General features: G+C 45.3%; 1 protein-coding gene across 1 annotated transcript in view; it reads left to right on the top strand.

Moving 5' to 3' along the window:
* Positions 1-10,521: 10,521 nt before the first annotated feature.
* The window catches only part of LOC311109463 (Krueppel-like factor 7), a gene marked incomplete at both ends in the record, with an annotated part of 37,213 nt that continues 20,782 nt past the window's right edge, over positions 10,522-26,952 (top strand). Inside the window, one exon of the mRNA XM_084152380.1 lies at positions 10,522-10,623. Coding sequence (XP_084008506.1) covers positions 10,522-10,623 — 102 coding nt within the window. The remainder of the gene's footprint in view (positions 10,624-26,952) is intronic.

Below are 26,952 nucleotides of genomic sequence, written 5' to 3'. Positions count from 1 at the left end.
CGCTTGTAACGCCAAGGTAGTGGGTTCGATCCCCGGGACCACCCATACACAAAAAAAAATGTATGCACGCATGACTGTAAGTCGCTTTGGATAAAAGCGTCTGCTAAATATTATATTATTATCTCCGCTGAGGAGCTTTGCAGCTCCTTCAGGGTTATCTTTGGTCTCTTTGTTGCCTCTCTGATTAATGCCCTCCTTACCTGGTCCATGAGTTTTGGTGGGCGGCCCTCTCTTGGCAGGTTTGTTGTGGTGCCATATTCTTTCAATTTTTTAATAATGGATTTAATGGTGCTCCGTGGGATGTTCAAAGTTTCTGATATGTTTTTATAACCCAACCCTGATCTGTACTTATCCACAACTTTGTCCCTGACCTGTTTGGAGAGCTCCTTGGTCTTCATGGTGCCGCTTGCTTGGTGGTGCCCCTTGCTTAGTGGTGTTGCAGACTCTGGGGCCTTTCAGAACAGGTGTATATATACTGACATCATGTGACAGATCATGTGACACTTAGATTGCACACAGGTGGACTTTATTTAACTAATTATGTGACTTCTGAAGGTAATTCGTTGCACCAGATCTTATTTAGGGGCTTCATAGCAAAGGGGGCGAATACATATGCACGCACCACTTTTCCGTTATTTATTTTTTAGAATTTTTTGTAACAAGTAATTTTTTTAATTTCACTTCACCAATTTGGACTATTTTGTGTATGTCCATTACATGACATCCAAATAAAAATCCATTTAAATTACAGGTTGTAATGCAACAAAATAGGAAAAACACCAAGGGGGATGAATACTTTTGCAAGGCACTGTACAGTAACATTAATTATCATAGGATAAAACACACTTTTCCACCAGAGAATGATTCCAGCTGCATCTCAGGGGAGGGCTGTCTCTGTTCTCTGCACAGCAACACTGCTCATTGATGCATGAGGTGTCCTGTCAATATTGGACCATTCACTACGAGCGGACACCTCTCTCCTGACAGAGACAGACGGCCACCTGGGTACCAGATAGGATTAAGAGAGGAAGATACGCACATTAATATACAGATGCAATACGGTCACCTCTCATATGTCTACTCCTGCGTCTCAAATCCTTCCTTATTCACTTTTGACCAGGACCCATACAGAATAGGGTGCCATTTGGGACCCAAGCCTGAGACGATCAGGGGAAATCAAAGAGGATCAAGTTGTTGAAGACACATAGCAACCAGCTAGATAGACTAGACTATCAGCCCACATTCAAAGAGATTGTTCACAGACACCAACTAGGAATGCATTGCAATCACACACACACCCTGACTATAAACGTAGACGTATCAATGAAAGCATATCGGAAACCACACATTTACTTTCAAATCATATTCAATCCATTCAGATTCAATCAATTTGCACCCTATAGAAAACTTCACATATTAATATTGAATAATTAAGATCTTACTGCAACCATATTGAAAATTGCACATTTATTTTTTAAGACACACACTATCATCACAATGCTATTGAAAATGGGATTGCTATGCTGGTGTACAGCTGCATATGTAGGCCTATGTGCAGAGCAGTATATCTTTCCCAGGCAGTTCTCCTATGTTTGTGGAGAGGTGTTAGATAGTGATAAATGGTCTTTGCTTCGGGATCCTTCGGGATGCTCCGGGCCTTCTTTTCTCCCTCCGTGGAGGTCAATACCTGACCTCTGGTTGGCTGTGTGCTGTGGAGGTCAATACCTGACAGCTGCTGGTTGGCTGTGTGCTGTGGAGGTCAATACCTGACAGCTGCTTGGCTGTGTGCTGTTGCCATGGCTCCCCAGTGGATGGCCTAGTTTCTTTGACCTCTTGTCTTCTCTTTTTTGCCCACTCACCCCAGTGAGAAGCTGCAATCAAATCAAACACACACAGCTAGAGAGAGAGAGAGAGAGAGAGAGAGAGAGAGAGAGAGAGAGAGAGAGAGAGAGAGAGAGAGAGAGAGAGAGAGAGAGAGAGAGAGAGAGAGAGAGAGAGAGAGAGAGAGAGAGAGAGAGAGAGAGAGAGAGAGAGAGAGAGAGAGAGAGAGAGAGAGAGCGAGAGAGAGAGAGAGAGAGAGAGAGAGCTCACACACACATCGATAAGCACACACAATCACATGAACACACGCACGCACACACACACACACACACACACAGCAAAATCACTGCTTCATTTTTGACAAGATAATACATGTCTTTCAGCATCTGTGAATGAATACCTTCCAGTCTCTATTCATGCTCCAAAACCAAGTGGCTATTAGAGTTTCCTGTGTCTCATCACACCTTGTCATGTTTGTGTCACTGAGCAGAAGACAAGTCATGAATTCCATTAGAAATTCACCCATTGAGAATTCAAAGCTACAGATGTAGGATCTTAATTTGATCACTCTTTTGTTGCTGAGAATTTTGAAATGCAGATGAGCTTCGTGATTTACATAAATTCACTGAAAACCCACACTAGCACATGGTTATATTAATACTAACCAGCGATCAACCTGTATGACATGATATGACAAGGCTGTACCACCAATGGTACAAATGGTCCCTTTCCCACTCCCTTTCATTGCCATTCAGGTTGAGGCTAGACAGACAAACCTGAACGGTACCTTATTCACACTATCATGCCCACACAAAGCATACTAAGCTGGCTTGTGTATTTTCATGGAGTATCATGGAGATAACCTTCAACAGACTGGCAGGCCAAGACCCAGACAGTGCGAGAAACAATCCGTTTCACAGACTGTCACTTTCTCATTATACTGTCACAAATCAAATTTAATCAATTCAGATACAACCAATTCACACCCTACTTAAAACTGCTCATTATACTGTCACAAATCATATTTAATCAATTCAGATCTCACTGCAACCTATATAAAAAACCACACATTTACTTTTACAATCATCACAATCCTTTATTCAAAACTGGATCGCTATGCTGTTGAATTGCTGGTGTACTCCATTGCTTTGGATTGGCCTCGGATCGGCTCTGCTAGTGTGAAAAGGGCATGGGTGTCTCCAATCATGGCCACACTCAGCACAGAAGGACCACAGTATCATGGAGATAACCTTCAACAGACTGGCAGGCCCAGACAATGCTAGAAATAGTCTGTTTCACACATTGTCTCTCTCTCTCTCTCTCTCTCTCTCTCCCTCTCTCTCTCTCTCTCTCTCATTGGGCTTTAATTGGTTCTAAACAGCTGGCCACGGTGGCATTGTCTAAGTTCTATTTTCGCTGCATCTTCTGGAGTAGGAAGGACCAGCGCAGCACTAAATATCACCCTGCTAAAAGGGCACTTTCTCTGTCTCTCTCCCTTTCAGCGACTGCGGGGGAGACTGAACCTCCGAAACCCCTGCCGTTCATTATCGTTTTTCTGTTTTCTCAGTCTGTCGCTCCAAATCCCTCCAGTCCCTCCCTCCCTCCTCTTTTCCTCACTCCTGTGTCCTTGTTCAGATGAGTAATGGAGGATGGCAGTGAGGATGTCTGCAGCATCCAGGGCCCAAGCATAGAGTCTTAGAACATAGTCTGAAGGGGAAAACTGTCCATTAGGGTCCTACGAAAGGCCCTAGACTTCATCTGTGGTCTTGACTTCACACTGCAAACTGGTAGTGCTTACTGTATGTATAGGTATCTATATACATCCACATCTAGACATCCACGATGTAGTCACTGCATCATGCTGAACCAAAGCCGGTTTCCCGTGCTGATGAACAATCTCTTCCAGTGGTGTAGTGAAGGGTATAGAGCCCCACAGTGGAGGTGTCCTAATACCCATAAAACCTAGCGGTCAAACAGGGAAATGATTCCAATCGTTTTTCCACCATTCATTTTTCCCATAGGGGATTTAGCTAATTAGCATTTTCAAATCTGAGAGTAAATAGAGCCGAATATATTGATAAAAGTCACCTTGTCCGAGAGAGATTGACATTGTTATCAAAACGTCACGCCAGGGTAAGCCTACACGAAACACAGCCCATATTTGAAGTGTTTCTGAAATCCCCTATGGGAAAAATGAATGGTGGAAAAACGATTGGAACCATTTCCCTGTTTGACCGCTAGGTTTTATGGGTATTATGACTCATACTGTGGTACTCTATGTGCAGTTATACGCCCATATACACACCTTTTTTTCAGTGGGTATTGCATATACTCACTTCATAATTCCCATTGATGCGTATCAAAGTAGTGTAGTGGAGGTCTATGCAGCATCAATTAGTAAGGCTGATGGAACAGATCAGAATGTTTAGCTTAAAATGTTGATCAACTATTATTTCTTCACATTTTAAGTGCTGCAATGTGCACACGGCGGTAGGCCTACATGCCAATGAGCGCAAAATGCAATTTGCGGGTAAACACTGTTCTAAAACGCGCACCGCACATGCAACTGTTTTCAGATGGAAAGGCTTTCCCCAAAACCTTCACAATTGAATGTTAACTAGCTACAAAGTAGCCTATGCATACCTGGCAGAATGACACCATGATCCAGTGGCCATTTGTTTTGCAAACTCCATCTCATGTGAGCTACAGAAACACTGGTAACCAAACAACAGTGCCTGCACACTTTAATGAAAGGGTAACTACACAAAAAAATCGACATTTCTTAGATTTTTCCCAGTCCTCAAAAGTGGTTTCCTGATGTGGTTTAAGCATTGTTGGTGACTTAGAACATACAATTTTGTTGTTTTTCTGTTAAAAAAGCGTGACTTTGAGAGCGAAAACCTTGACAGCCTCATTTATTTTAATAGTAGACCTACTATTATCCTACTGCACAGTAAAGCTTGGGTTGGCCTGACTGTGAAAGACCAATATGTGATTTATCATTTTAGGCCATTCAGAGTGCAATTCTCATGTATTTTTTCACACAGGGCGCCATTCCTTCGCCCGGCAGACCGTTTGGGAAACGTTTAGCAAAGTTAGAGTACACCCACTTCTCCAGGCACCACTACGCCATTGATATCTTCAACTAAGCATCTCCATTAAAAACGCTTTTTAGTCCAGGAATAGGTTGGATCTGGGTCCCGGAAACTGGCCCAGGGAGTGCAACCATGGTAACACACACATAGGCATCTACAACACTACCTTTCACCATTTACATTTGCGTTCACATGGATGTCCCACTCCACTACAGGCTTACCATAATAGACTAGAACCAATGAACACCAGGCATAGATGTCCCCATGAATCTCATCCTGTTTAAATACCCGAGTGAGTGAACTCCTGTCAGTGACACACCCAGGCACTGCCTTCTGGGTAAAGGGCATCTGTCATTGTGCTCTTTGCTCCACTAAAGTCCAATCAAATTGTCCCGATCCATCTTCTTCAATAACAGCCCTGCATTGAGCTGACGGGATTAGCAACCCTGCTGCCTCATATCCCAATGATGGATCGTAGTCGTTCAATTATTTATACTGTAAAAGCACTAACTGCCAGGTAAAAGCCATGTCAGCATCCCCTATGCGACAGTGTGAGCTGAGCGGTGGATGGTTTGTTTTTTATCTATGATATGTGTGCACACAGGGAGTCTCAATGGTAGTGATGGAAGCTTTTATGTTTCAATATCAGCTTGTGTATGCATATACTTTACTACTATGCAACATGGGCTGGGATGATACGGTGATACGACATGGGTGTGTTTACTGCTACACAACATAGACTGGTATGATAAGGTCATACGGTGTGTGTGTGTGTGTGTGTGTGTGTGATGGTAGGTTTACCCCCCTGAGATGCCCACCAGGGTCCTCACCAGTACTTGTTAAATATTTACGCCTCAGTCAACCATGCAGAGATAAGCAAAGTGTGTGTGTGTGTGTGTGTGTAGTGGTGATGCAACATTTCTTGGTCTGTCTTTTTCCATGAGATCTACTGTTAGTTTTTCTTTCATCTTATCTGAGCTCTCTCTCTCTCTGGCTCAACACCAGGGTTGGGTAGGTTACTTTCTAAATGTAATCTGTTACAGTTACTAGTTACCTGTCCAGAATTGTAATCAATAACGTAACTTTTGGATTACCCAAACTCAGTAACGTAATCTGATTACATTCAGTTACTTTTAGATTACTTTCCCCTTAAGAGGCATTAGAAGAAGACAAAAATGTATGTTACCCAATTGAACGACATCTATTGCAGGATAAGTCAATGTTTAAGTTTACATAGCTGGCCATTTATGGATTTTACATTTTACTTTATGGGTTGGTTATGTAGGCTTCTTCTAACCCATCGCTTTCTACTACAGATAATAATACGATTAAATTATATCTTTACAAGTCCAAAAATGGATGTCGCAACTACAGATTGCCCCTTTAAGTCTATCAAAAGTGTGCGAGTTTGAGCATGTCTCCATTAGGCCTATGAATTATGTATGTTTATCAGCATGAATTAGATTGAGCAATAAAAGCCCACTTTTATTCCATAGGCTGGGATCCGCACTATGCAGCTGTTGCAAGAGCGCATTTTTCACTGGCTGTCCACTGGTTTCAAAAACAATGATTGATAGGCAGCTTAAACTTCTTGAATCCAACCATTATTGGGTTCAAATACACATTTAGATTTGTGAACAGCCATCCACAACAACCACAATCCGTAAGGCACAAATAGCTAAATGAGAGAGCAGCAGTGTGATTCACATCAATGCGCTATGTAGATATCAATAATAAGTGATATCGGTATCGCCGTAGACTATACCACTGCTGTCATCCTTACCTCCAAGCGTTTATTCAAGTTGGATAATCTTTGGATGCCGACAGCAGTCGCACCATTGGAAGACATAGCTTGGAATCTAGCCTATAAAAGCCTAATCCTGCGATCCAAACACATTTGGTGTGTCATCATAGTGGTCTCTGACTTGTGGTCAGACTTGGTCAGGTGGAACAAACTTGAACTTGCGCCTTTTTTCAATGCTGATTTGAATGTCATTGAGAAAACAGAGAAGTGTCAAAGATTTTTTTCGCAAACATCCTTTCTGAATTGAAAAGTAATCCTCTAAGTAATCATCTAGTTTTTACAAAAGTATCTGTAATCCGATTACAATGTTTTTGCTGGCAACGTAACGGATTACAGTTACCGTTTTTTGTCATCCATTTTTGTAATCCCTTTTTTGTAATCCGTTACTCCCCAACCCTGCTCAACACGTAGGGAGAACATCTTATCTGAGCACTCTCTCTCTGGCTCAACACGTAGGGAGAACATCTTATCTGAGCACTCTCTCTCTGGCTCAACACGTAGGGAGAACATCTTATCTGAGCTCCCTCTCTCTGGCTCAACACTTAGGGAGAACATCTTATCTGAGCTCCCTCTCTCTGGCTCAACACGTAGGGAGAACATCTTATCTGAGCACTCTCTCTCTGGCTCAACACGTAGGGAGAACATCTTATCTGAGCTCCCTCTCTCTGGCTCAACACGTAGGGAGAACATCTTATCTGAGCTCCCTCTCTCTGGCTCAACACGTAGGGAGAACATCTTATCTGAGCACTCTCTCTCTGGCTCAACACGTAGGGAGAACATCTCATCTGAGCTCACTCTCTCTGGCTCAACACGTAGGGAGAATTATGGAGAGGGAGCAAGAGAGAGAGAGAGGTGTAGAGAGAGAGAAACTGTGTGTGTTTATGTGTGTGCATGTGTGCGTGTGTTAGTATGTGTCTGTCTGTGTCTCTGTGTCTGTGAGAGAGACAGACAGACAGACAGACAGACAGACAGAGAGAGAGAGAGAGAGAGAGAGAGAGAGAGAGAGAGAGAGAGAGAGAGAGAGAGAGAGAGAGAGAGAGAGAGAGAGAGAGAGAGAGAGAGAGAGAGAGAGAGAGAGAGAGAGAGAGAGAGAGAGATGGAGTGAGTGAGAGCTGAACGAGTCAAATGGATAAATGTCAGTGAGTGCTTCATCAGCTCGCAGCGTGCTCTCCCTCCCCAAATGCCATGTGTAAATCCCACATCCAGGGCCGTCAGCCAGCCTCCCAGAACACCGTAATAAGATTACAGCTCTGCTGCATGCCACCGTGTGTGTGTGTGTGTGTGTGTGTGTGTGTGTGTGTGTGTGTGTGTGTGTGTGTGTGTGTGTGTGTGTGTGTGTGTGTGTGTGTGTAAGGTAACTCAGTATAAACTAGACTGACACAAATCCAGGCAAATAAGCTCCGTTACTCACATAAACAAGATGAGGTGAAGGTAGGTATCAGAATACTTTGAGTCTACTTGTTTTTAGTCTCTTAAGTCAATATATATGTTTTATATTATAGTGTCCATATTAGGACAGGCTCAGTCTCAGCAGGACTTTTAAGTAAGATGCCAACATTCTTGTCTACATAGACTTGTAGGGTCTGGGGGTGAAAGGTTGAGTTCATTCTCACATGGGAAGTCTTCCATCCCTTCCTCTTTCAGAAGAGGTTGTAGTGACAAGCATCTCTAACACGCAATGGTAGGTGGTTGTCAAAAGAGAGTTAAGTTTGATTCATAAACTTTGAGGCGTATACCAAAAACATAATTGCACTGAAGGATCCTGTTCTATCCTATATCCTGTGTACCTCACATGATGCTCCGTGTGGAAATTGGTGAAGCCAAATGGGAAAGACACAGGGTACTGCACAACGCTGGATTCGTCAACAAGCTCTCACAGTCTCACATCACAATTAGACTTTCATCCATGTTTCTCAAACTTAAAATGTTGACGTTTTCCAAACTTCTAAGTGTTTAAGGTTAGGTTTAGGCATTTACTCAATATTTTTAAGGTTAGGGTTAAGTTTAGACATTAACTCCAAAATCTTAAGGTTAGGCATTAACTCTGAATGGTTAAGGTAAGGGTTAAGGTTTGGGATAGACCCTACACCCAAACGAGGGCACTACGTTCATCCACCTCTGGCCTGCTAGCTCCCCTTCCTCTACGGAAGCACAGTTCCCGCTCAGCCCAGTCAAAGCTATTCGCTGCTCTGGCACCCCAATGGTGGAACAAGCTCCCCCACGACGCCAGGACAGCGGAGTCACTGACCACCTTCCGGAGACACTTGAAACCCTACCTCTTTAAGGAATACCTGGAATAGTATAACAGTAATCCTGTAAAAAGACAAAAAAAGGGGGTGGTTGTCCCACTGGCTATCCTAAGTTGAATGCACCAATTTGTAAGTCGCTCTGGATAAGAGCGTCTGCTAAATGACTTAAATGTAAATGTTAAAACAAAAATCTAAAACATTACTTTTTATCACTGGTTTCAGACATGCAACCTTTTGCACCAGCAGCAGATGCTTACACCCATCCACCATCCCCTACACCCAAACAAAACTGAAACCTACTTAATGGTAACAGCGATCACAATTGCCCCTAGTGGCCTTTTTCACGTCATCTCTGGACTTCCTCAGACATGGATGGATGTCGAATACTGACTTGTATCAAGGGTGACCTGGTGCCTTCATAGCCAACTCCAAGGTCTGTGTTTGTCTTTCTAAATTCTTTGGGCTACTACTTTGGTCACATATAGAGTCTTTGGCTAATGTGTACGCCTCAAACCGAATATAGCCTGGTTTCCCTGCCTATTCGAGGAGCCCACGACATGGCTGTACTCCTGAGTGGCGCAGTGGTCTAAGGCACTGCATCTCAGTGCTAACTGTGCCACTAGAGATCCTGGTTTGAATCCAGGCTCTGTCGCCGCGACCGGGAGACTCATGGGCGGCGCACAATTGGTCCAGGGTAGGGGAGGGAATGGCCGGCAGGGATGTAGCTCAGTTGATAGAGCATGGCGTTTGCAACGGCAGGGTTGTGGGTTCGATTCCCACGGGGGGCCAGTATAAAAAAAATATGTATTCACTAACTGTAAGTCGCTCTGGATAAGAGCGTCTGCTAAATGACTAAAATGTAAATGTAGATGCTTGCGCTGTAACTTATTTTTGTAGACTGGCCGAAATGAGCCGCTTACCATGTCTATAGGCTCCTTTAAATAGCTCACCTTTCAAACCTATATATTGCTTGAGTGACAGGAAGGGAGAGCCTATTGAGGTCCATTGTTTTGCATAGCCCCTCCCCTATACACACCTTAACCTGTCAAATCGCCCCGTTGGCGGAATTCTTCAACTCCATTCACCTTATATGGCCACGCACGGAGTTGATTGACGTGTATGTCCACGCCCCTCCACTCGCTACTCTCCTCCTCCTTTGGCTCGCTATGTGTGTTGCCTACTCCCATCCAGCCCGACAATTTTCCTGCGGACGCAGAGCGCGGGGGAAAAGCATCTTGGGGTTGAGCAAGGTTACTACCTAGCAATAGCCTACGGATACACATGGAGCCTCCATCATCACTGCAAGTTTTGATCTCACACCAAGTCTAAACTCGTTCATTAGAACCAAGTATAAACTTGTTCATTAGAGTCCCCAGCAAATAGTGAAACTATATTTTTCCTTCTTTCGGATCTGTTTATGCTTCTTTCTATGCATTATATTTCCTGATTGAACTGGCACGAACATGGATTTGGACATTTGATTAGGCACAGCCGGATTCCTTTTTTTTCGTGGAACAGTCTCCTTTCTGCACTCTATATACAGAGCATCATCATGGACGTTTTGGCGAATCACGGTATTTTTCAGGAACTCCAGCTCGTGCATGATACCGGCTACTTCTCTGCGATGCCTTCGCTGGAGGAGAACTGGCAGCAGGTGACAATGGAGTTTCAATCGTTAGTTATATCTATAGTTTCAATCGTTAGCTGTTGCTAAATTGCTGATGAGGGTCTGGCAAAGCCGCCGAATTGCTCTCGAATCACTGACATAGGCGTTAACTTTCCTCCAATACCTTGATCACGAGTTCAGAGAGAGGTTGACTATTCTATAGCCTACATGTAATAGTAACTTGTTAAATAGATGAGTGTATGAAACTGCTGCGCTATTGCAATTACATCTTCATACTAGGCAATTCAATCTGCACCGATGTATTGTTAGGCTATTGTTAAGAATATTGCCCTGTGTGATTAACTCGAAACATGGAGTTTAATAGGGACAGGGCCGCAATGTAAACTTGGACAAAGTATGATTGTGTTATGATATTAATAGCGGAGTGCTGTTCTGTGTTGAGCCGAGCGCATGTTGTTATTCGCTGCGGCTGCTGTATCCTTCACTCTGACGGGTGCGCATGGTCTCAGCTGTCAAAAGCAATTAGGGAAAAGCGGTCATAATTTAGACAGGAAAGATGTAGATCTCTGAATAATAAAAACAGTGCTTTGTGCCTAAATAATACATCTGCTTCCGTCGGATTACTTATTTTGAAACCGTCGGCGGCATGAGGAGAGGAGGTTCCCCCATTCTAACGCATAATGTATTAACGCAGATGCATAGGGGTTGCCGTTCGAGATAAGCAAGTGGTCTTTTTACAAGATGCTGTGGAAATGGGGAATGGGAGGAGAGGGATTATAACGAGGGAATGATATGGTCCAGGAGTCAAGCCTCGGGGTTTCGGAGTCACATTGTGTCAAAGTCTTTATTTGCACAGGCTCATTCGTGAAATGTCACGCCGGCAGACACATGGTGAACCCAACGCTCTGCTCTACCTTCCATGGGGCTGCAGGCGTTATTCAACACTGGTCTGGTGGGAAGTAAACTGTTTCACTTACTATGCAAGCAAGACAACATGTAAACGTTCAGTTTTCTCTATAGCATAAAGTCTCGATGTTTCTTGTTTTACGCTGTGCATGTAAAGGCATTTAAAGAACCATGCGGTTGCCATGCGGTATGCCATCCACCTGCACTGGATGGAAGCGGTTTGGGAGGATAATTCTCGCCACCAGCATCGCTGGGCTGCAGGCAACAGCAGTGCATGGTCATTTGATGCCGGCTACTTGTGCCAGTAGAGTTCTTCTTGTGTGTAAATGAAGGCTAGTGGTCAGTCAGTGGTCCATGAACATGGCTCTACTGTCTCTAGCCACCTTCTTAATTGGCTTCCAGATCAGTGTCCAGTCAAGATCAGTGTCCAGTCACACACCAGATATTACAGCAGTCAGTTGATATACTATGTAGCCATTGAGAAATGTCATATTACTGTATTACTGACATGGCTCTGCCCTGGCCTTGGGGAATAAAACCTGTCATCAATCTGGTAGAATCCTGGCCTTGGGGAATAAAACCTGTCATCAATCTGGTAGAATCCTGGCCTGGTGGAATAAAACCTGTCATCAATCTGGTAGAATCCTGGCCTGGGTGATAAAACCTGTCATCAATCTGGTAGAATCCTGGCCTGGGGAAATAAAACCTGTCATCAATCTGGTAGAATCCTGGCCTAGGGAAATAAAACCTGTCATCAATCTGGTAGAATCCTGGCCTGGGGGAATAAAACCTGTCATCAATCTGGTAGAATCCTGGCCTGGGGGAATAAAACCTGTCATCAATCTGGTAGAATCCTGGCCTAGGGAAATAAAACCTGTCATCAATCTGGTAGAATCCTGGCCTGGGGGAATAAAACCTGTCATCAATCTGGTAGAATCCTGGCCTGGGTGATAAAACCTGTCATCAATCTGGTAGAATCCTGGCCTGGGGGAATAAAACCTGTCATCAATCTGGTAGAATCCTGGCCTGGGGGAATAAAACCTGTCATCAATCTGGTAGAATCCTGGCCTAGGGAAATAAAACCTGTCATCAATCTGGTAGAATCCTGGCCTGGGGAAATAAAACCTGTCATCAATCTGGTAGAATCCTGGCCTAGGGAAATAAAACCTGTCATCAATCTGGTAGAATCCTGGCCTGGGGGAATAAAACCTGTCATCAATCTGGTAGAATCCTGGCCTGGGGGAATAAAACCTGTCATCAATCTGGTAGAATCCTGGCCTAGGGAAATAAAACCTGTCATCAATCTGGTAGAATCCTGGCCTGGGGGAATAAAACCTGTCATCAATCTGGTAGAATCCTGGCCTGGGTGATAAAACCTGTCATCAATCTGGTAGAATCCTGGCCTGGGGGAATAAAACCTGTCATCAATCTGGTAGAATCCTGGCCTAGGGAAATAAAACCTGTCATCAATCTGGTAGAATCCTGGCCTGGGGGAATAAAACCTGTCATCAATCTGGTAGAATCCTGGCCTGGGTGATAAAACCTGTCATCAATCTGGTAGTATCCTGGCCTGGGGGAATAAAACCTGTCATCAATCTGGTAGAATCCTGGCCTTGGGGAATAAAACCTGTCATCAATCTGGTAGAATCCTGGCCTGGGTGATAAAACCTGTCATCAATCTGGTAGTATCCTGGCCTGGGGGAATAAAACCTGTCATCAATCTGGTAGAATCCTGGCCTTGGGGAATAAAACCTGTCATCAATCTGGTAGAATCCTGGCCTGGGGGAATAAAACCTGTCATCAATCTGTGAGAATCCTGGCCTAGAGGAATAAAACCTTTCATCAATCTGGTAGAATCCTGGCCTGGGGGAATAAAACCTGTCATCAATCTGGTAGAATCCTGGCCTGGGGGAATAAAACCTGTCATCAATCTGGTAGAATCCTGGCCTGGGGAAATAAAACCTGTCATCAATCTGGTAGAATCCTGGCCTAGGGAAATAAAACCTGTCATCAATCTGGTAGAATCCTGGCCTGGGGGAATAAAACCTGTCATCAATCTGACATAGGCCTGCTGTAGTTTCCAAGCATGTTGTTTAGGTTACTAGAGGTTTTACTCTAGAGACACAGACATATTACTGTTTGCCTATTGTATTTACAATGTATATGCTTGCAATATTTCCAAGATGTTTGTGTGAGAGAATGAAAGATGTCTCCAGGTCTTGAGTTGACATCCCCAGACCAGATAAGTCATTATAACAGACCTGTCTACTTCCCACTAGCCACTCAGGGACATGCGACTGGCATTGTCCACCTCCAGGGAGAAATATTGCCTGTATAAAACACATAAAGCTCTGTCTGACACATGGAACAACGTTGTCTTAATGCTGTGGCCCACAGTAGAGATGTGATGCTTTAACGGATGCTGTGAAAGAACCTTGGTTTTAAAGGGCACCATATGTTAGTCACGACTGGCATTGTCGTGGTGTTCCCTCCTCCCTGTCTGCAGGGCATAAATCAGATGGTTATGGCATCAGCTGCTGGGCCTACACGAGGTGAGACTTGAAGACCATAGAAAATGAATAGGATGTACAATACAATATACGGATTCAGCACCCAACCATAACCTGAGGAGGAGCACATTGCCTGTTTTGTCACATGACTGACTGACCAGCTGCCTTGACTTGAAGGAATTTGTTATTCCCTGTATACCCAGTTGGTAGATGTAGACCTATCACTGGCCACATCGCATGGACCTGTAATGGCTACACTGTAACACAAGGGCTGGCTGACATTGACCTACAGACACAGGCTGTCTGCCCTCCAACACACTCACTTTGTCCTTCAGGGCTCACTCACAATAAGGGGTGTCTAGTCAGTACTCAAGCAACATGGCTGACAATATCACTCTACTGTATCAGAGATGTGCTAGGTTTCTAAATGGAGAGAAAGTGATGTAGCATGTCTGTATAGAGGAGCTGCTTTCGTGCATGTTTGTGTGCGTGCGTGTGTGTGCAGGTGCATGTGTGGGTGCGTGTGTGGAGATCTCCAGCAGCCTGGCAGGCAGCGGTGGTGGTTGATGAGGAGAGATGACTGGGAGAGAAGAGGGGAGGGGAGGAGGAGAGAGGAGAGGGAAGAGAGGAGAGAGGAGTGGAGAGGAAAGGAGGAGAGAGGTGAGGGAAGAGAAGAGGAGAGGGAAGAGGGGAGAGGAGAGGGAAGAGAAGAGAGAGGAGAGGGGAGAGGAGAGGAAAGAGGGGAGAGGAGAGGGAAGAGAAGAGAGAGGAGAGGGAAGAGAAGAGAGAGGAGAGGGAAGAGAAGGGAAGAGAGGAGAGGAGAGGAGAGGAGAGGAGAGGAGAGGAGAGGAGAGGAGAGGAGAGGAGAGGAGAGGAGAGGAGAGGAGAGGAGAGGAGAGGAGAGGAGAGGAGAGGAGAGGAGAGGAGAGGAGAGGAGAGGAGAGGAGGACAGTGAGGTAGAGGAGAGGAGAGGAGAGGAGGACAGTGAGGTAGAGGAGAGGAGAGGAGAGGAGAGGAGAGGAGAGGAGAGGAGAGGAGAGGAGAGGAGAGGAGAGGAGAGGAGAGGAGAGGAGAGGAGAGGAGAGGAGAGGAGAGGAGAGGAAAGAGAGGAGAGAGGAGAGGAGAGGAAAGGAGGAGAGAGGAGAGGGAAGAGAAGAGGAGAGGGAAGAGGGGAGAGGAGAGGAAGAGAAGAGAGAGGAGAGGGAAGAGAAGGGAAGAGAGGAGAGGAGAGGAGAGGAGAGGAGAGGAGAGGAGAGGAGAGGAGAGGAGAGGAGAGGAGAGGAGAGGAGAGGAGAGGAGAGGAGAGGAGAGGAGAGGAGAGGAGAGGAGAGGAGAGGAGGACAGTGAGGTAGAGGAGTGAAGTGCCAAGCATGCACATTCACTACTGCAGGGTTTCACATTTCACAGTCCACTGGGCCAAGCCTGCAGGAGCAGAGAGAGAGAGGAAAAAGAGAGAGTGATAGAGGGAGTCAAAGAAAAAGAAAAACATAATATCCTGAAGAGTGAAGAGACACACATGGAGCTGGACTGGCTGGAACCGGCTTTCCCTTTGACTGACCGGGGAATCTGCCCCGGAGTATCTCTAGTGACCTGTTAACCATGACCCTGTCTGCAGCCAGCTGGCAGTGTGTGTGTGTGTGTGTTGTAATCCTCAGTAGGGCCCCAGCTGCTTTCTTACACATAGCATGCAGACTGGAGGAGGAGAGCACTTACACTCTCCCTCTCTCCTTCCTTCCCTCCTTCCTTTCCTCCCCCCCCCCCCTCTCTCTCTCTCTCCTTCCTTCCCTCCCTGCTCTTCCTTCCTTCCGTCCGTCCGTCCCTCTCTCTCTCTCTCTCTCTCTCTCTCTCTCTCTCTCTCTCTCTCTCTCCTTCCTTCCCTCCCTGCTTCCGTCCGTCCCTCTCTCTCTCTCTCTCTCTCTCTCTCTCTCTCTCTCTCTCTCTCTCTCTCCCTCTCTCTCTCTCTCTCTCTCTCTCTCTCTCTCTCTCTCTCTCTTCCTTCCTTCCTTCCTTCCTTCCTTCCTTCCTTCCTTCCTTCCTTCCTTCCTTCCTTCCTTCCTTCCTTCCTTCCTTCCTTCCTTCCTTCCTTCCTTCCTTCCTTCCTTCCTTCCTTCCTTTCTTCTCCTGCCTTCCTTCCTTCCTTCCCTTCCTCCCTCCCTCCTCTCCCTCTCTCGATCTCCTTCCTTCCTTTCCTCGCCCTCTCTCTCTCTCTCTCTCTCCTTCCTTCATTCCTTCATTCCTTCCTTCCCTCCCTCTCTCTCTCTCTCTCTCTCTCTCTCTCTCTCTCTCCTTAGTTAGTATGTAAGAGGACGCGTACACACACACACACAAAAACACACACACACACACACACACAAACACACACACACACACACACACACGTGAGGACATGACCTCTGAGACTCAGACTGCTGTGTTTCTGATAAGCTTCAGTGGGTTGTGAGTGCATGGTCTGTATGGGGAGATACAGTATACATCTAGCTTATTCTGTGGCTGCCTTCACCACCAAGCCTTGCACTCCTCTCTAGAGGGGCCATGTTTTCTCCCCGATTCTGTTCTGATGCTGTTAGGAGCAGTCTTCAATTCAGCCATTCAGTTATCGAGGGATTCATTCAATTCAATTGTAGTATTTTGTCCATATTTTTCCATTCATTTTTCATTCATTTCCCCATTCATAGTGAAATATTATCAGACGTGCAGTAAATTCTATGATAAATCACTATCATTATTCAAACTGCACTATCATCATCTGATATGATCCAGATCTCCACATTTCAAAGTAATGAACCGACGTAATACCAATTCTATCATACCATCTCAAAGGAATTGGCAAGAAGACAGACGTTGGTGAGCAAAGCCTTGTTCCAATGGCAGTAATCAAATAGATAATCATCATGTCGATGGAGAGAGGATGGAGAGGACAGAGATTATCCTGAGCTAACACCACTCATGACACACGGTTTATGAAAGGGAGCTTTATGTTGTTGAACATCCTCTCAGGAGTGCGTTACACAGTACTCAGGAACCACTATCTTATGACTGAGGGGCCATTTCTTAGAAAACAGGAGGACAGAATTCAAGATGAAATAGGCCTAACAGAAAACCCCATTCTGTAAGTATGGGGTGTGTTTGTGTTGTGTGGGGGGCTGGGAGCAGAGTAAAAGAAGATTTTCCATCTGAGATGGACTAATAAAGTGATATTCTATTCTATTTGCTGTAGCTAAGTCTAATAAAGTTGTATTCTATTCTATTTGCTGTAGCTAAGTCTAATAAAGTTATATTATATTCTATTTGCTGTAGCTAAGTCATCAGACCATGGCATGACAGTTAATTGATAGAGAGAAGCTGGCTAAACCTAACATAGACTGGACCACCAGGCTGATCTAATGTATCTAAACCTAACATAGACTGGACCACCAGGCTGATCTAATGTATCTAAACCTAACATAGACTGGACCACCAGGCTGATCTAATGTATCTAAACCTAACATAGACTGGACCACCAGGCTGATCTAATGTATCTAAACCTAACATAGACTGGACCACCAGGCTGATCTAATGTATCTAAACCTAACATAGACTGGACCACCAGGCTGATCTAATGTATCTAAACCTAACATAGACTGGACCACCAGGCTGATCTAATGTATATAAACCTAACATAGACTGGACCACCAGGCTGATCTAATGTATCTAAACCTAACATAGACTGGACCACCAGGCTGATCTAATGTATCTAAACCTAACATAGACTGGACCACCAGGCTGATCTAATGTATCTAAACCTAACATAGACTGGACCACCAGGCTGATCTAATGTATATAAACCTAACATAGACTGGACCACCAGGCTGATCTAATGTATCTAAACCTAACATAGACTGGACCACCAGGCTGATCTAATGTATTTGTAAAGTGATTATCCCACTGGCTATAGGGTGAACGCACCAATTGGTGAGTCGCTCTGGTTAAGAGCGTCTGCTAAATGACGTAAATGTGCCCTTGAGCAAGGCACTTAACCCTAATTGCTCCTGTAAGTCGCTCTGGATAAGAGCGTCTGCTAAATGACTAAAATGTAAATGTAAATGTATCTAAACCTAACATAGACTGGACCACCAGGCTGATCTAATGTATCTAAACCTAACATAGACTGGACCACCAGGCTGATCTAATGTATCTAAACCTAACATAGACTGGACCACCAGGCTGATCTAATGTATCTAAACCTAACATAGACTGGACCACCAGGCTAATCTAATGTATCTAAACCTAACATAGACTGGACCACCAGGCTGATCTATTGTATCTAAACCTAACATAGACTGGACCACCAGGCTGATCTAATGTATCTAAACCTAACATAGACTGGACCACCAGGCTGATCTATTGTATCTAAAGCTAACATAGACTGGACCACCAGGCTGATCTAATGTATCTAAAGCTAACATAGACTGGACCACCAGGTCTGTGTGTATCTAACATTGAACAATAGAGTTTAGAGTGCAATTCAGACCAGATACAATGACTGACAGCAAGGAGATTCTTAATGAGATTCCTATTACACTGTCACAGAGAAAAATAACATGCATACAAGCATTTTAGAAGGCTGTTGCTAAAAGCAAGCCGTCATTATTCAACTTGCATTCAAGCACTCCAATGTGAATAATTTCATAATTGTGCGTGTGTTGAGTGTCAGGGTCACGCTCTGACCCCAGAGCACGTCTTTTAAGTGATCGGACCACAATGTCTGCTCCTCCAAGAGGTTAGCTCGTCATTCAACAAGCGAGGAGATGATTGCGAGTGATGGGTGGGTGATGCATTGAAAAGGGGGCGACGGAGAGGTTGAAGTGTTGATGAACTAGAGAAGAGGATGGAGGGAGGAGACGATGCATTCATTTGTCTGGCTCGTCTGGTTCGGAGGAGTGGCTGTCACGTCAGTAGCACCCGCTTGGAGAGACGACGAGAGGAGAGGGGGGAAGAGGGGGATGAGGAAGAGGAGAAAGGAGGAGGGAAAGCACGTCTTTATGTATGGGTTCTGTCATCTCCGCGCTGGACGAGCACGTCGAGAATATCTGGCAACCCGGCCTGGGGGGATTTGATTAACAGTGGGGAGAGGGAGCCAGTCATTTATTCTAACACCAGACTCACACATGGCCAGGCAATGACTTTCACATCATTTGAGTGGAGATGGGAAGCTGTTACAGTGCTTTAGAGTGATCCGACATGCCTCGTCGCAATTCATCCTGGCATGGCAACCATAGAGAGAGAGAGAGAGAGAAGGCTCAGACATTGTTCTATCCTCCCCCTCTCTCGGTCTCTGTCTACCTGCCTGCATGTCTGTCTGTTTGTCTGTCTGTCTGCCTGTCTGTCTCTGTTTCGTTCTCTCTCTCTCAACATGTGATATAGAAACATCAACCATCATTTCAATTCAACGATTACCTCAGAGAAGGTTAATCATTGTTGTTATCTAAAACCATGGAGAATTGTTCCAACTGAGCAGAGTGTACCAAGGCTACATGGTATTTTACTTGTCTGCTCTGCTCTTCTATAACCTTTGACCCCAGACAAACATCAATGGAAGGTGTCCAAGTATGCCAAATCAATGATCAACCGCTGTTGAAGACCAAACACAAAATCAACCTCAGATCTCTCTAGTCTAGCAACACCTGTTGCTAAGCAGCCGGCACCGAGCACCAGGCAGGGTCATTTGTTTGTTTAGTCTGGAACAATAATCCCACTTATCCATGGAACATCGAGGTCTGGAGAATGGAGAATCATCCATGTCCCAAGCCCCAAGCCCGTGTTGGGTCTTCTTTCTGAAAATGACACTAGCTGTCAAATCTGTTTTCTCTATCCTTTCTGGTAAAGTGGATTGGAGGAGAGGATCCCAGGTTCCCCCCCCCCCCCCCTGACCTCCTCCTCCAATGGTCTTTGAGAGAGAGGAGAGGAATGGAGGAAACAAGGATGGAGGAAGCAAGGATTGACGTCTAGTAACAGCCAAAGAGTCCTTTACTGGGAAGGAGAGAGTGAAAAAGTAGTGCACTTTAGATCAGAAGTAGTGCCCTATATATGGAAAAGGATGCCATTTCAGATGCACCCAGAGACAGAATGGGGAAGCCTTACAGACAGGAACGTAGTGGAGGGTAAACGCCTGTGGCTTAGGCATGATTCAGCCTCTGTCATATTGGCAGCATGCATAGAGTTACCCATGGGTGATGGTGAGGGAGATTGGGATATAGAGTTACCCATGGGTGACGGTGAGGGAGATGGGATATAGAGTTACCCATGGGTGACGGTGAGGGAGATTGGGATATAGAGTCACCCATGGGTGACGGTGAGGGAGATTGGGATATAGAGTTACCCATGGGTGATGGTGAGGGAGATTGGGATATAGAGTTACCCATGGGTGACGGTGAGGGAGATTGGGATATAGAGTTACCCATGGGTGACGGTGAGGGAGATTGGGATATAGAGTTACCCATGGGTGACGGTGAGGGAGATTGAGATATAGAGTTACCCATGGGTGACGGTGAGGGAGGTTGGGATATAGAGTTACCCATGGGTGACGGTGAGGGAGATTGGGATATAGAGTTACCCATGGGTGACGGTGAGGGAGATTGGGATATAGAGTTACCCATGGGTGATGGTGAGGGAGATTGGGATATAGAGTTACCCATGGGTGACGGTGAGGGAGATTGGATATAGAGTTACCCATGGGTGATGGTGAGGGAGATTGGGATATAGAGTTACCCATGGGTGACGGTGAGGGAGATTGGGATATAGAGTTACCCATGGGTGACGGTGAGGGAGATTGGGATATAGAGTTACCCATGGGTGATGGTGAGGGAGATTGGGATATAGAGTTACCCATGGGTGACGGTGAGGGAGTTTGAGATGAATGAGCAAGTGAGGGACTGATCACATGGACTGATCACATGAGAGTACAGTGCAGTAATGGGAACATGGAGGCATGTGGTTAGATTCAGAATGTAAAGTGACCTTGGCATCATCCACTGTGTCTTCATAGATGGAAGGAGACACAAGGAGAGACAAGGACCATTGACCAAGTGTAAACACTGAAGGTTGTGTTTGTTAATGTCACCCTCATCAGTCACAGGCCTTAAGAGCCTCATGGCGACGGCAGCAAGGACACACGGGCGTACGGCTCCCTAAAAGGGACTGTCAGGGATGAAGAACCAACTTGTATGGTTGTTTAGAGTAGAATACAACTTTATTGTCTAAATGGTACAGCGAACAACAGAAATGTCTTCTGCTCCGTTCTCAACCCCCCCCAACCTAGCATGGGGTGAAGTGGTGAGTTCCATTATGTTCATTAGAGAATTGTGCCATTGCGTTTCAGGGATGTCGCAACCCGTCATGTGGTGTTCAGGGTAGTCTTGGCACTGAGAAGAGGTTTGTTGTAGGATGCTGAAGATGTGGTGTTTTTGAGTTGCCCAATAAGAGCAGGGCATGCATACTATAACCTTACAGGCCTCAGAGAGAGAGAGAGAGAGAGAGAGAGAGAGAGAGAGAGAGAGAGAGAGAGAGAGAGAGAGAGAGAGAGAGAGAGAGAGAGAGAGAGAGAGAGAGAGAGAGAGAGAGAGAGAGAGAGAGAGAGAGAGAGAGAGAGAGAGAGAGAGAGAGAGAGAGAGAGGACAGGCAGGCAGAGTTCCTGTGTGTGTAGGGCTGTGTGCCTTCAGCTCTGTGGCCCAATATGCAAACCCAGCGGTATTTCCATATGCTCTGAGTAATCATTTCCTCAGTTCCAACACGACCTGGCCGCTCTCCAGTCAGCCAGTGTGTGTCAGGACCTCGATGTAATGTCCTCCCTCCCTCCCTCTGCTGTCTCTCACTCAGAGCAATGCAGGCTGCTGGCTGGACCCAGCTACTGGAATACAATACACACCGTCAGCTGTAGTGCATCAGCGGTGGCTAGGCTAGGTCTATACTATAGACAGTAATGCCTAGGCTTTAGCTCAGAGGGCTAACTTCAGACCTAGATTTGAACCCCGGTCAGTTACATTGTGGTTCACCAAACCACCTATGTTGCAATAGCAGCTACAGGCTAACTGCTGGGATTGGAGGAGAGGAGCGTGGCTGGTTTTACAGAAACGAATGCTAGGCTGCTGAACTGGTAAAGTCTCCAGACTATCTATCCTTCAGTGGTTTAATGAATCCTGGGGCAAGTCATTCCTCACTGTCTTCTACTTACATCAGTGGCATGGTTTTGTACAGTACTATTGGTCTGTCTCATTGCACTACCAGTATAGAACCTATAGAAGGCCTATATTTGGCCAAAGAGGATATCCTTCAACCAGTTGATCCTATTTACTGTAATCTTGTGACACCAGGTTGTGTCCTGCAGCAATCATAGAGCAAATGTATATCTATGATGTTCTGTCTCCCAGGCAACACACAATTGACTGTATCCCCCACCTCTCCCTGACCCACTACATTAATGTACACTCTTGGCCTAGATAGGCCATAAACATTTGGTTATAAAAACGAGCAAATTAATTACCCACTAAAAACAAATGGCTTTGGTGTAACATTGGGCGCCTCAGACAGTTCCAACAGGGGGGAAGGTATTTGGGTCGCTAGCTATTTTAGTCCCGGTGATGTTGCCGGGAATACCTTAGGGAACAGCCTGTGTTTTATAAGGAGTCCATCAATAATGTTGGACTGTGTGTCTGGAGGGGGATGGGGAGTGGAAGTATGTGTGAGGGGGAGGAGTGTGTGTGTGCGTGTGTGTGTGTGTGTGTGTGTGTGTGTGAGTGTGTGTGTGTGTGTGTGTGTGTGTGAGTGTGAGTGTGTGTGTGTGAGTGTGAGTGTGTGTGTGTGTGTGTGTGTGTGTGTGTGAGTGTGTGTATGTGTGTGTATGAGGGGGAGGAGTGTGTGTTTGTGTGAGAGTGTGTGTGAGTGTGTGTATGTGTGTGTATGAGGGGGAGGAGTGTGTGTTTGTGTGAGAGTGTGTGTGAGTGTGTGTGTGTGTGTGTGTGTGTGTGTGAGGGGGAGGAGTGTGTGTGTGTGTGTGTGTGAGAGGGAGCTTTAGCAAGGCACAGGATCTATGTGGATGGTGTGATCTGTGTACATTATTACCTGTATACTTCTACATACCCTACTGTATAATGATGTGTTCTTGTTGTAGCCTGCTGGGATCACTCTCTCTACGAGGTTCAGTGGAGCAGGTCCCATATGTTCACTTAAATCACAACTAGTCTGAATGATTTAAGCCTGAACTGCTGCAACCAGTGAACCCACCACCAAGGGACTGCGGTCTAATGTTTTCCTTCAACACGGTCCCCCATAGCTCCAACCAACCATGCAACATCAAGCACACCTCTGCACACAGTCCATTATGGGAAGCATTCATTCATTCATTCATTCAAACACTCACTCAAGCACCTGTGGCTGATCTCTCAGTGCAAAGTGAATGGCACTCTCTCGGTAAGTGGTGAACAAACACAGGGAATACTAGCCCTGATATGGCTTGTAGAAAGGTGAGTTGGGGAATGGTTGTGGTTGGGTTGAGATGAGATGAGGTCGTGTTTACAACTTCTCCTAAAGTCAGTCCTCTAATGTCTGAGATCTGGTGCTACGTGACTAAGGTGGAAACTAACTATAGGGTAACAAAAGATCCCTGTACCATGAAAGAGTGTCTTCACGACATCTTTTTGACTAGAGATGTGAACCTGTGGTTTAGATTGGATGGGGCTTTGGGACTGACTTTTCTAAATATATGGAATATATATATAATGGGACATTACAAAATAGGCTTCCAAGCCTGAACCAATCAAATACAGGCTTACAAAACCGAGGTCCAGTCTCTTGTTTAGAGGCGTTTACAGACTACATTACTATAGTGTCTGACTCATACTATGCCCTGTGTCCATGTGACAGACAGCTCACACACCACACACACTCTCTCACACAACACACACTCACTCACACACACACACCACACACTCACACACACACACACAGAAGAAAAAGTCTGGTTGTAGTGTTTCTGTCTTCACTCAAAATATTTATTAAAAGTTATTAAAAGAGGCTCAGTTATAAAAAGAGGCTCAGTTATAAAAAGATGCTCAGTTATTAAAAGATGCTTAGTTATTAAAAGAGGCTCAGTTATAAAAAATATGCTCAGTTATTAAAAGAGGCTCAGTTATTAAAAGAGGCTCAGTTATTAAAAGAGGCTCAGTTATAAAAAGATGCTCAGTTATAAAAAGATGCTCAGTTATTAAAAGATGCTCAGTTATTAAAAGAGGCTCAGTTATAAAAAGAGTCTCAGTTATTAAAAGAGGCTCAGTTATTAAAAGAGTCTCAGTTATAAAAAGAGTCTCAGTTATTAAAAGAGGCTCAGTTATAAAAAATATGCTCAGTTATTAAAAGAGGCTCAGTTATTAAAAGAGGCTCAGTTATTAAAAGAGGCTCAGTTATAAAAAGATGCTCAGTTATAAAAAGATGCTCAGTTATTAAAAGATGCTCAGTTATTAAAAGAGTCTCAGTTATAAAAAGAGTCTCAGTTATTAAAAGAGGCTCAGTTATTAAAAGAGTCTCAGTTATAAAAAGAGTCTCAGTTATTAAAAGAGTCTCAGTTATAAAAAGAGTCTCAGTTATTAAAAGAGCCTCAGTTATTAAAAGAGGCTCAGTTATAAAAAGAGGCTCAGTTATAAAAAGATGCTCAGTTATTAAAAGAGGCTCAGTTATTAAAAAAGACTCAGTTATAAAAAGATGCTCAGTTATAAAAAGAGGCTCAGTTATAGGGAGGAAATTGGGATTAAAAGTGCTTTCACTCTGTTTCAGCGTTTCACTGAGGAGGCAAACTCGGGGCAGAGAGGGGTGAGTGGGTTCAAGCAACATTGCGTGCTTCCTTCCACGGCACAGTCCTCAATGGGCACAGAACACTAAACAGCCTATTCTCTTGGAGGAGAGCCCGCTGCAGTGGCAACAGAGACATATTTTGTTCAATATTTAAGCAGCTTGGCTTATCTGTGTTCCTGAGGTTTGTTTTAAAAGCGTTCCTGTGTGAATGAAGACAGGGAAGAACGACAGATTGCCTCTTTCTTCTGGCTTATACATCCACCCAGTTAAACCTGGAGGAGGGAATTTGCAATCACACACACGTAAACAATTTTGACCTCATGAACATTAACCCCGTCACCTAAGGCCGTAGCAGGGTGCGGTAACCTGCTTTCTGAAGATCCTGCCTTTTTCACTCTTGACCCCTAGTTAACCTCAGTTGGAGCATATCTCAATGCTGTGGTTGGTGGAGTTGTCCCTCTTGACCCCTAGTTAACCTCAGTGGGGGCATATCTCAATGCTGTGGTTGGTGGAGTTGTCCCTCTTGACCCCTAGTTAACCTCAGTGGGGGCATATCTCAATGCTGTAATCAGTGGAGTTGTCCCTCTTGACCCCTAGTTAACCTCAGTGGGGGCATATCTCAATGCTGTAATCAGTGGTTGGTGGAGTTGACTCTCGTGACCCCTAGTTAACCTCAGTGGGGGCATATCTCAATGCTGTAATCAGTGGTTGGTGGAGTTGACTCTCGTGACCCCTAGTTAACCTCAGTGGGGGCATATCTCAATGCTGTAATCAGTGGTTGGTGGAGTTGACCCTCGTGAACCCTAGTTAACCTCAGTGGGGGCATATCTCAATGCTGTAATCAGCGGAGTTGACCCTCTTGACCACTAGTTAACCTCAGTGGGGGCATATCTCAATGCTGTGGTTGGTGGAGTTGTCCCTCTTTACCCCTAGTTAACCTCAGTGGGGGCATATCTCAATGCTGTAATCAGCGGAGTTGACCCTCTTGACCACTAGTTAACCTCAGTGGGAGCATATCTCAATGCTGTGGTTGGTGGAGTTGTCCCTCTTGACCCCTAGTTAACCTCAGTGGGAGCATATCTCAATGCTGTGGTTGGTGGAGTTGTCCCTCTTGACCCCTAGTTAACCTCAGTGGGGGCATATCTCAATGCTGTAATCAGTGGAGTTGACCCTCTTGACCCCTAGTTAACCTCAGTGGGGGCATATCTCAATGCTGTAATCAGTGGTTGGTTGAGTTGACCCTCTTGACCCCTAGTTAACCTCAGTGGGAGCATATCTTAATGCTGTAATCAGTGGAGTTCACCCTCTTGACCCCTAGTTAACCTCAGTGGGACAGGAGCAGTTAGGGTTAAGTGCCTTGCTCAAGGGCACACGACAGATTTTTAACCTAGTCGGCTCAGGATTTGAACCAGCAACCTTTCTGTTACTGGCCCAATGCTCTTTACCGCTAGGCATCCTGCCACCCGTAACACCGTGCAGCAGACAGGAACAAACCCTAATAGGTCTTATCTGTACAGAGACAGTTTATTTAGCCTGTTCTCCATTCTGGATGACGTGACTTGGATGCCCATTCTGTATCTGCACCAAGCCTTTTGACTGGCAACTGTATGAAGAGGAAGCTGACTTTTTCCGGTTCGCTGTTCCCTTTATCTCTCCCCTCTCTCTCTTCTGCCTCTGCCTCTGTTATCACCCCCCCCCCCCCCGCCCCCCACAGCTCTTTTGTTTCGCCGAACTCATTTCCAGCCGAGTGCCATTCTCTCTGCCCTGTCATTGTGTGTGGTAATGAAGATTAGCTAGCCTGTGGCTCACAATGGGGTACCCAAATCCGCCATACAGATGACTCCAAATCCCCACCGCAAACTGTTAACCCTGGTGTAAAAAGCTTGTCTTCCACCCTACCCTTAACCTAACCCGCTCCAACCCTTTCCGTGTCGGTGGGGGTAATACTCTTCGGCCGATTGACTGGTTGAATGGGAATGGCTGTTTCCTGATTAGATTAGCGTGGATTTGGCCGCCGAGAGGAGAGTCGCTACACCGATAAACAGCAGCTCATCCAAAGCCAGTTAAAGAGACAAGGATCCTCTCCCCAGTGAGCTCCACTACCGTCGCTCTAGTCTCT

Source organism: Coregonus lavaretus, assembly GCF_964263955.1.
Source record: "Coregonus lavaretus genome assembly, chromosome: 35".
NCBI classification, from domain to species: Eukaryota; Metazoa; Chordata; class Actinopteri; order Salmoniformes; family Salmonidae; genus Coregonus; species Coregonus lavaretus.
The sequence above is the reverse complement of the archived record's forward strand: the minus strand, read 5'-3'. Positions and strand labels throughout refer to the sequence as shown.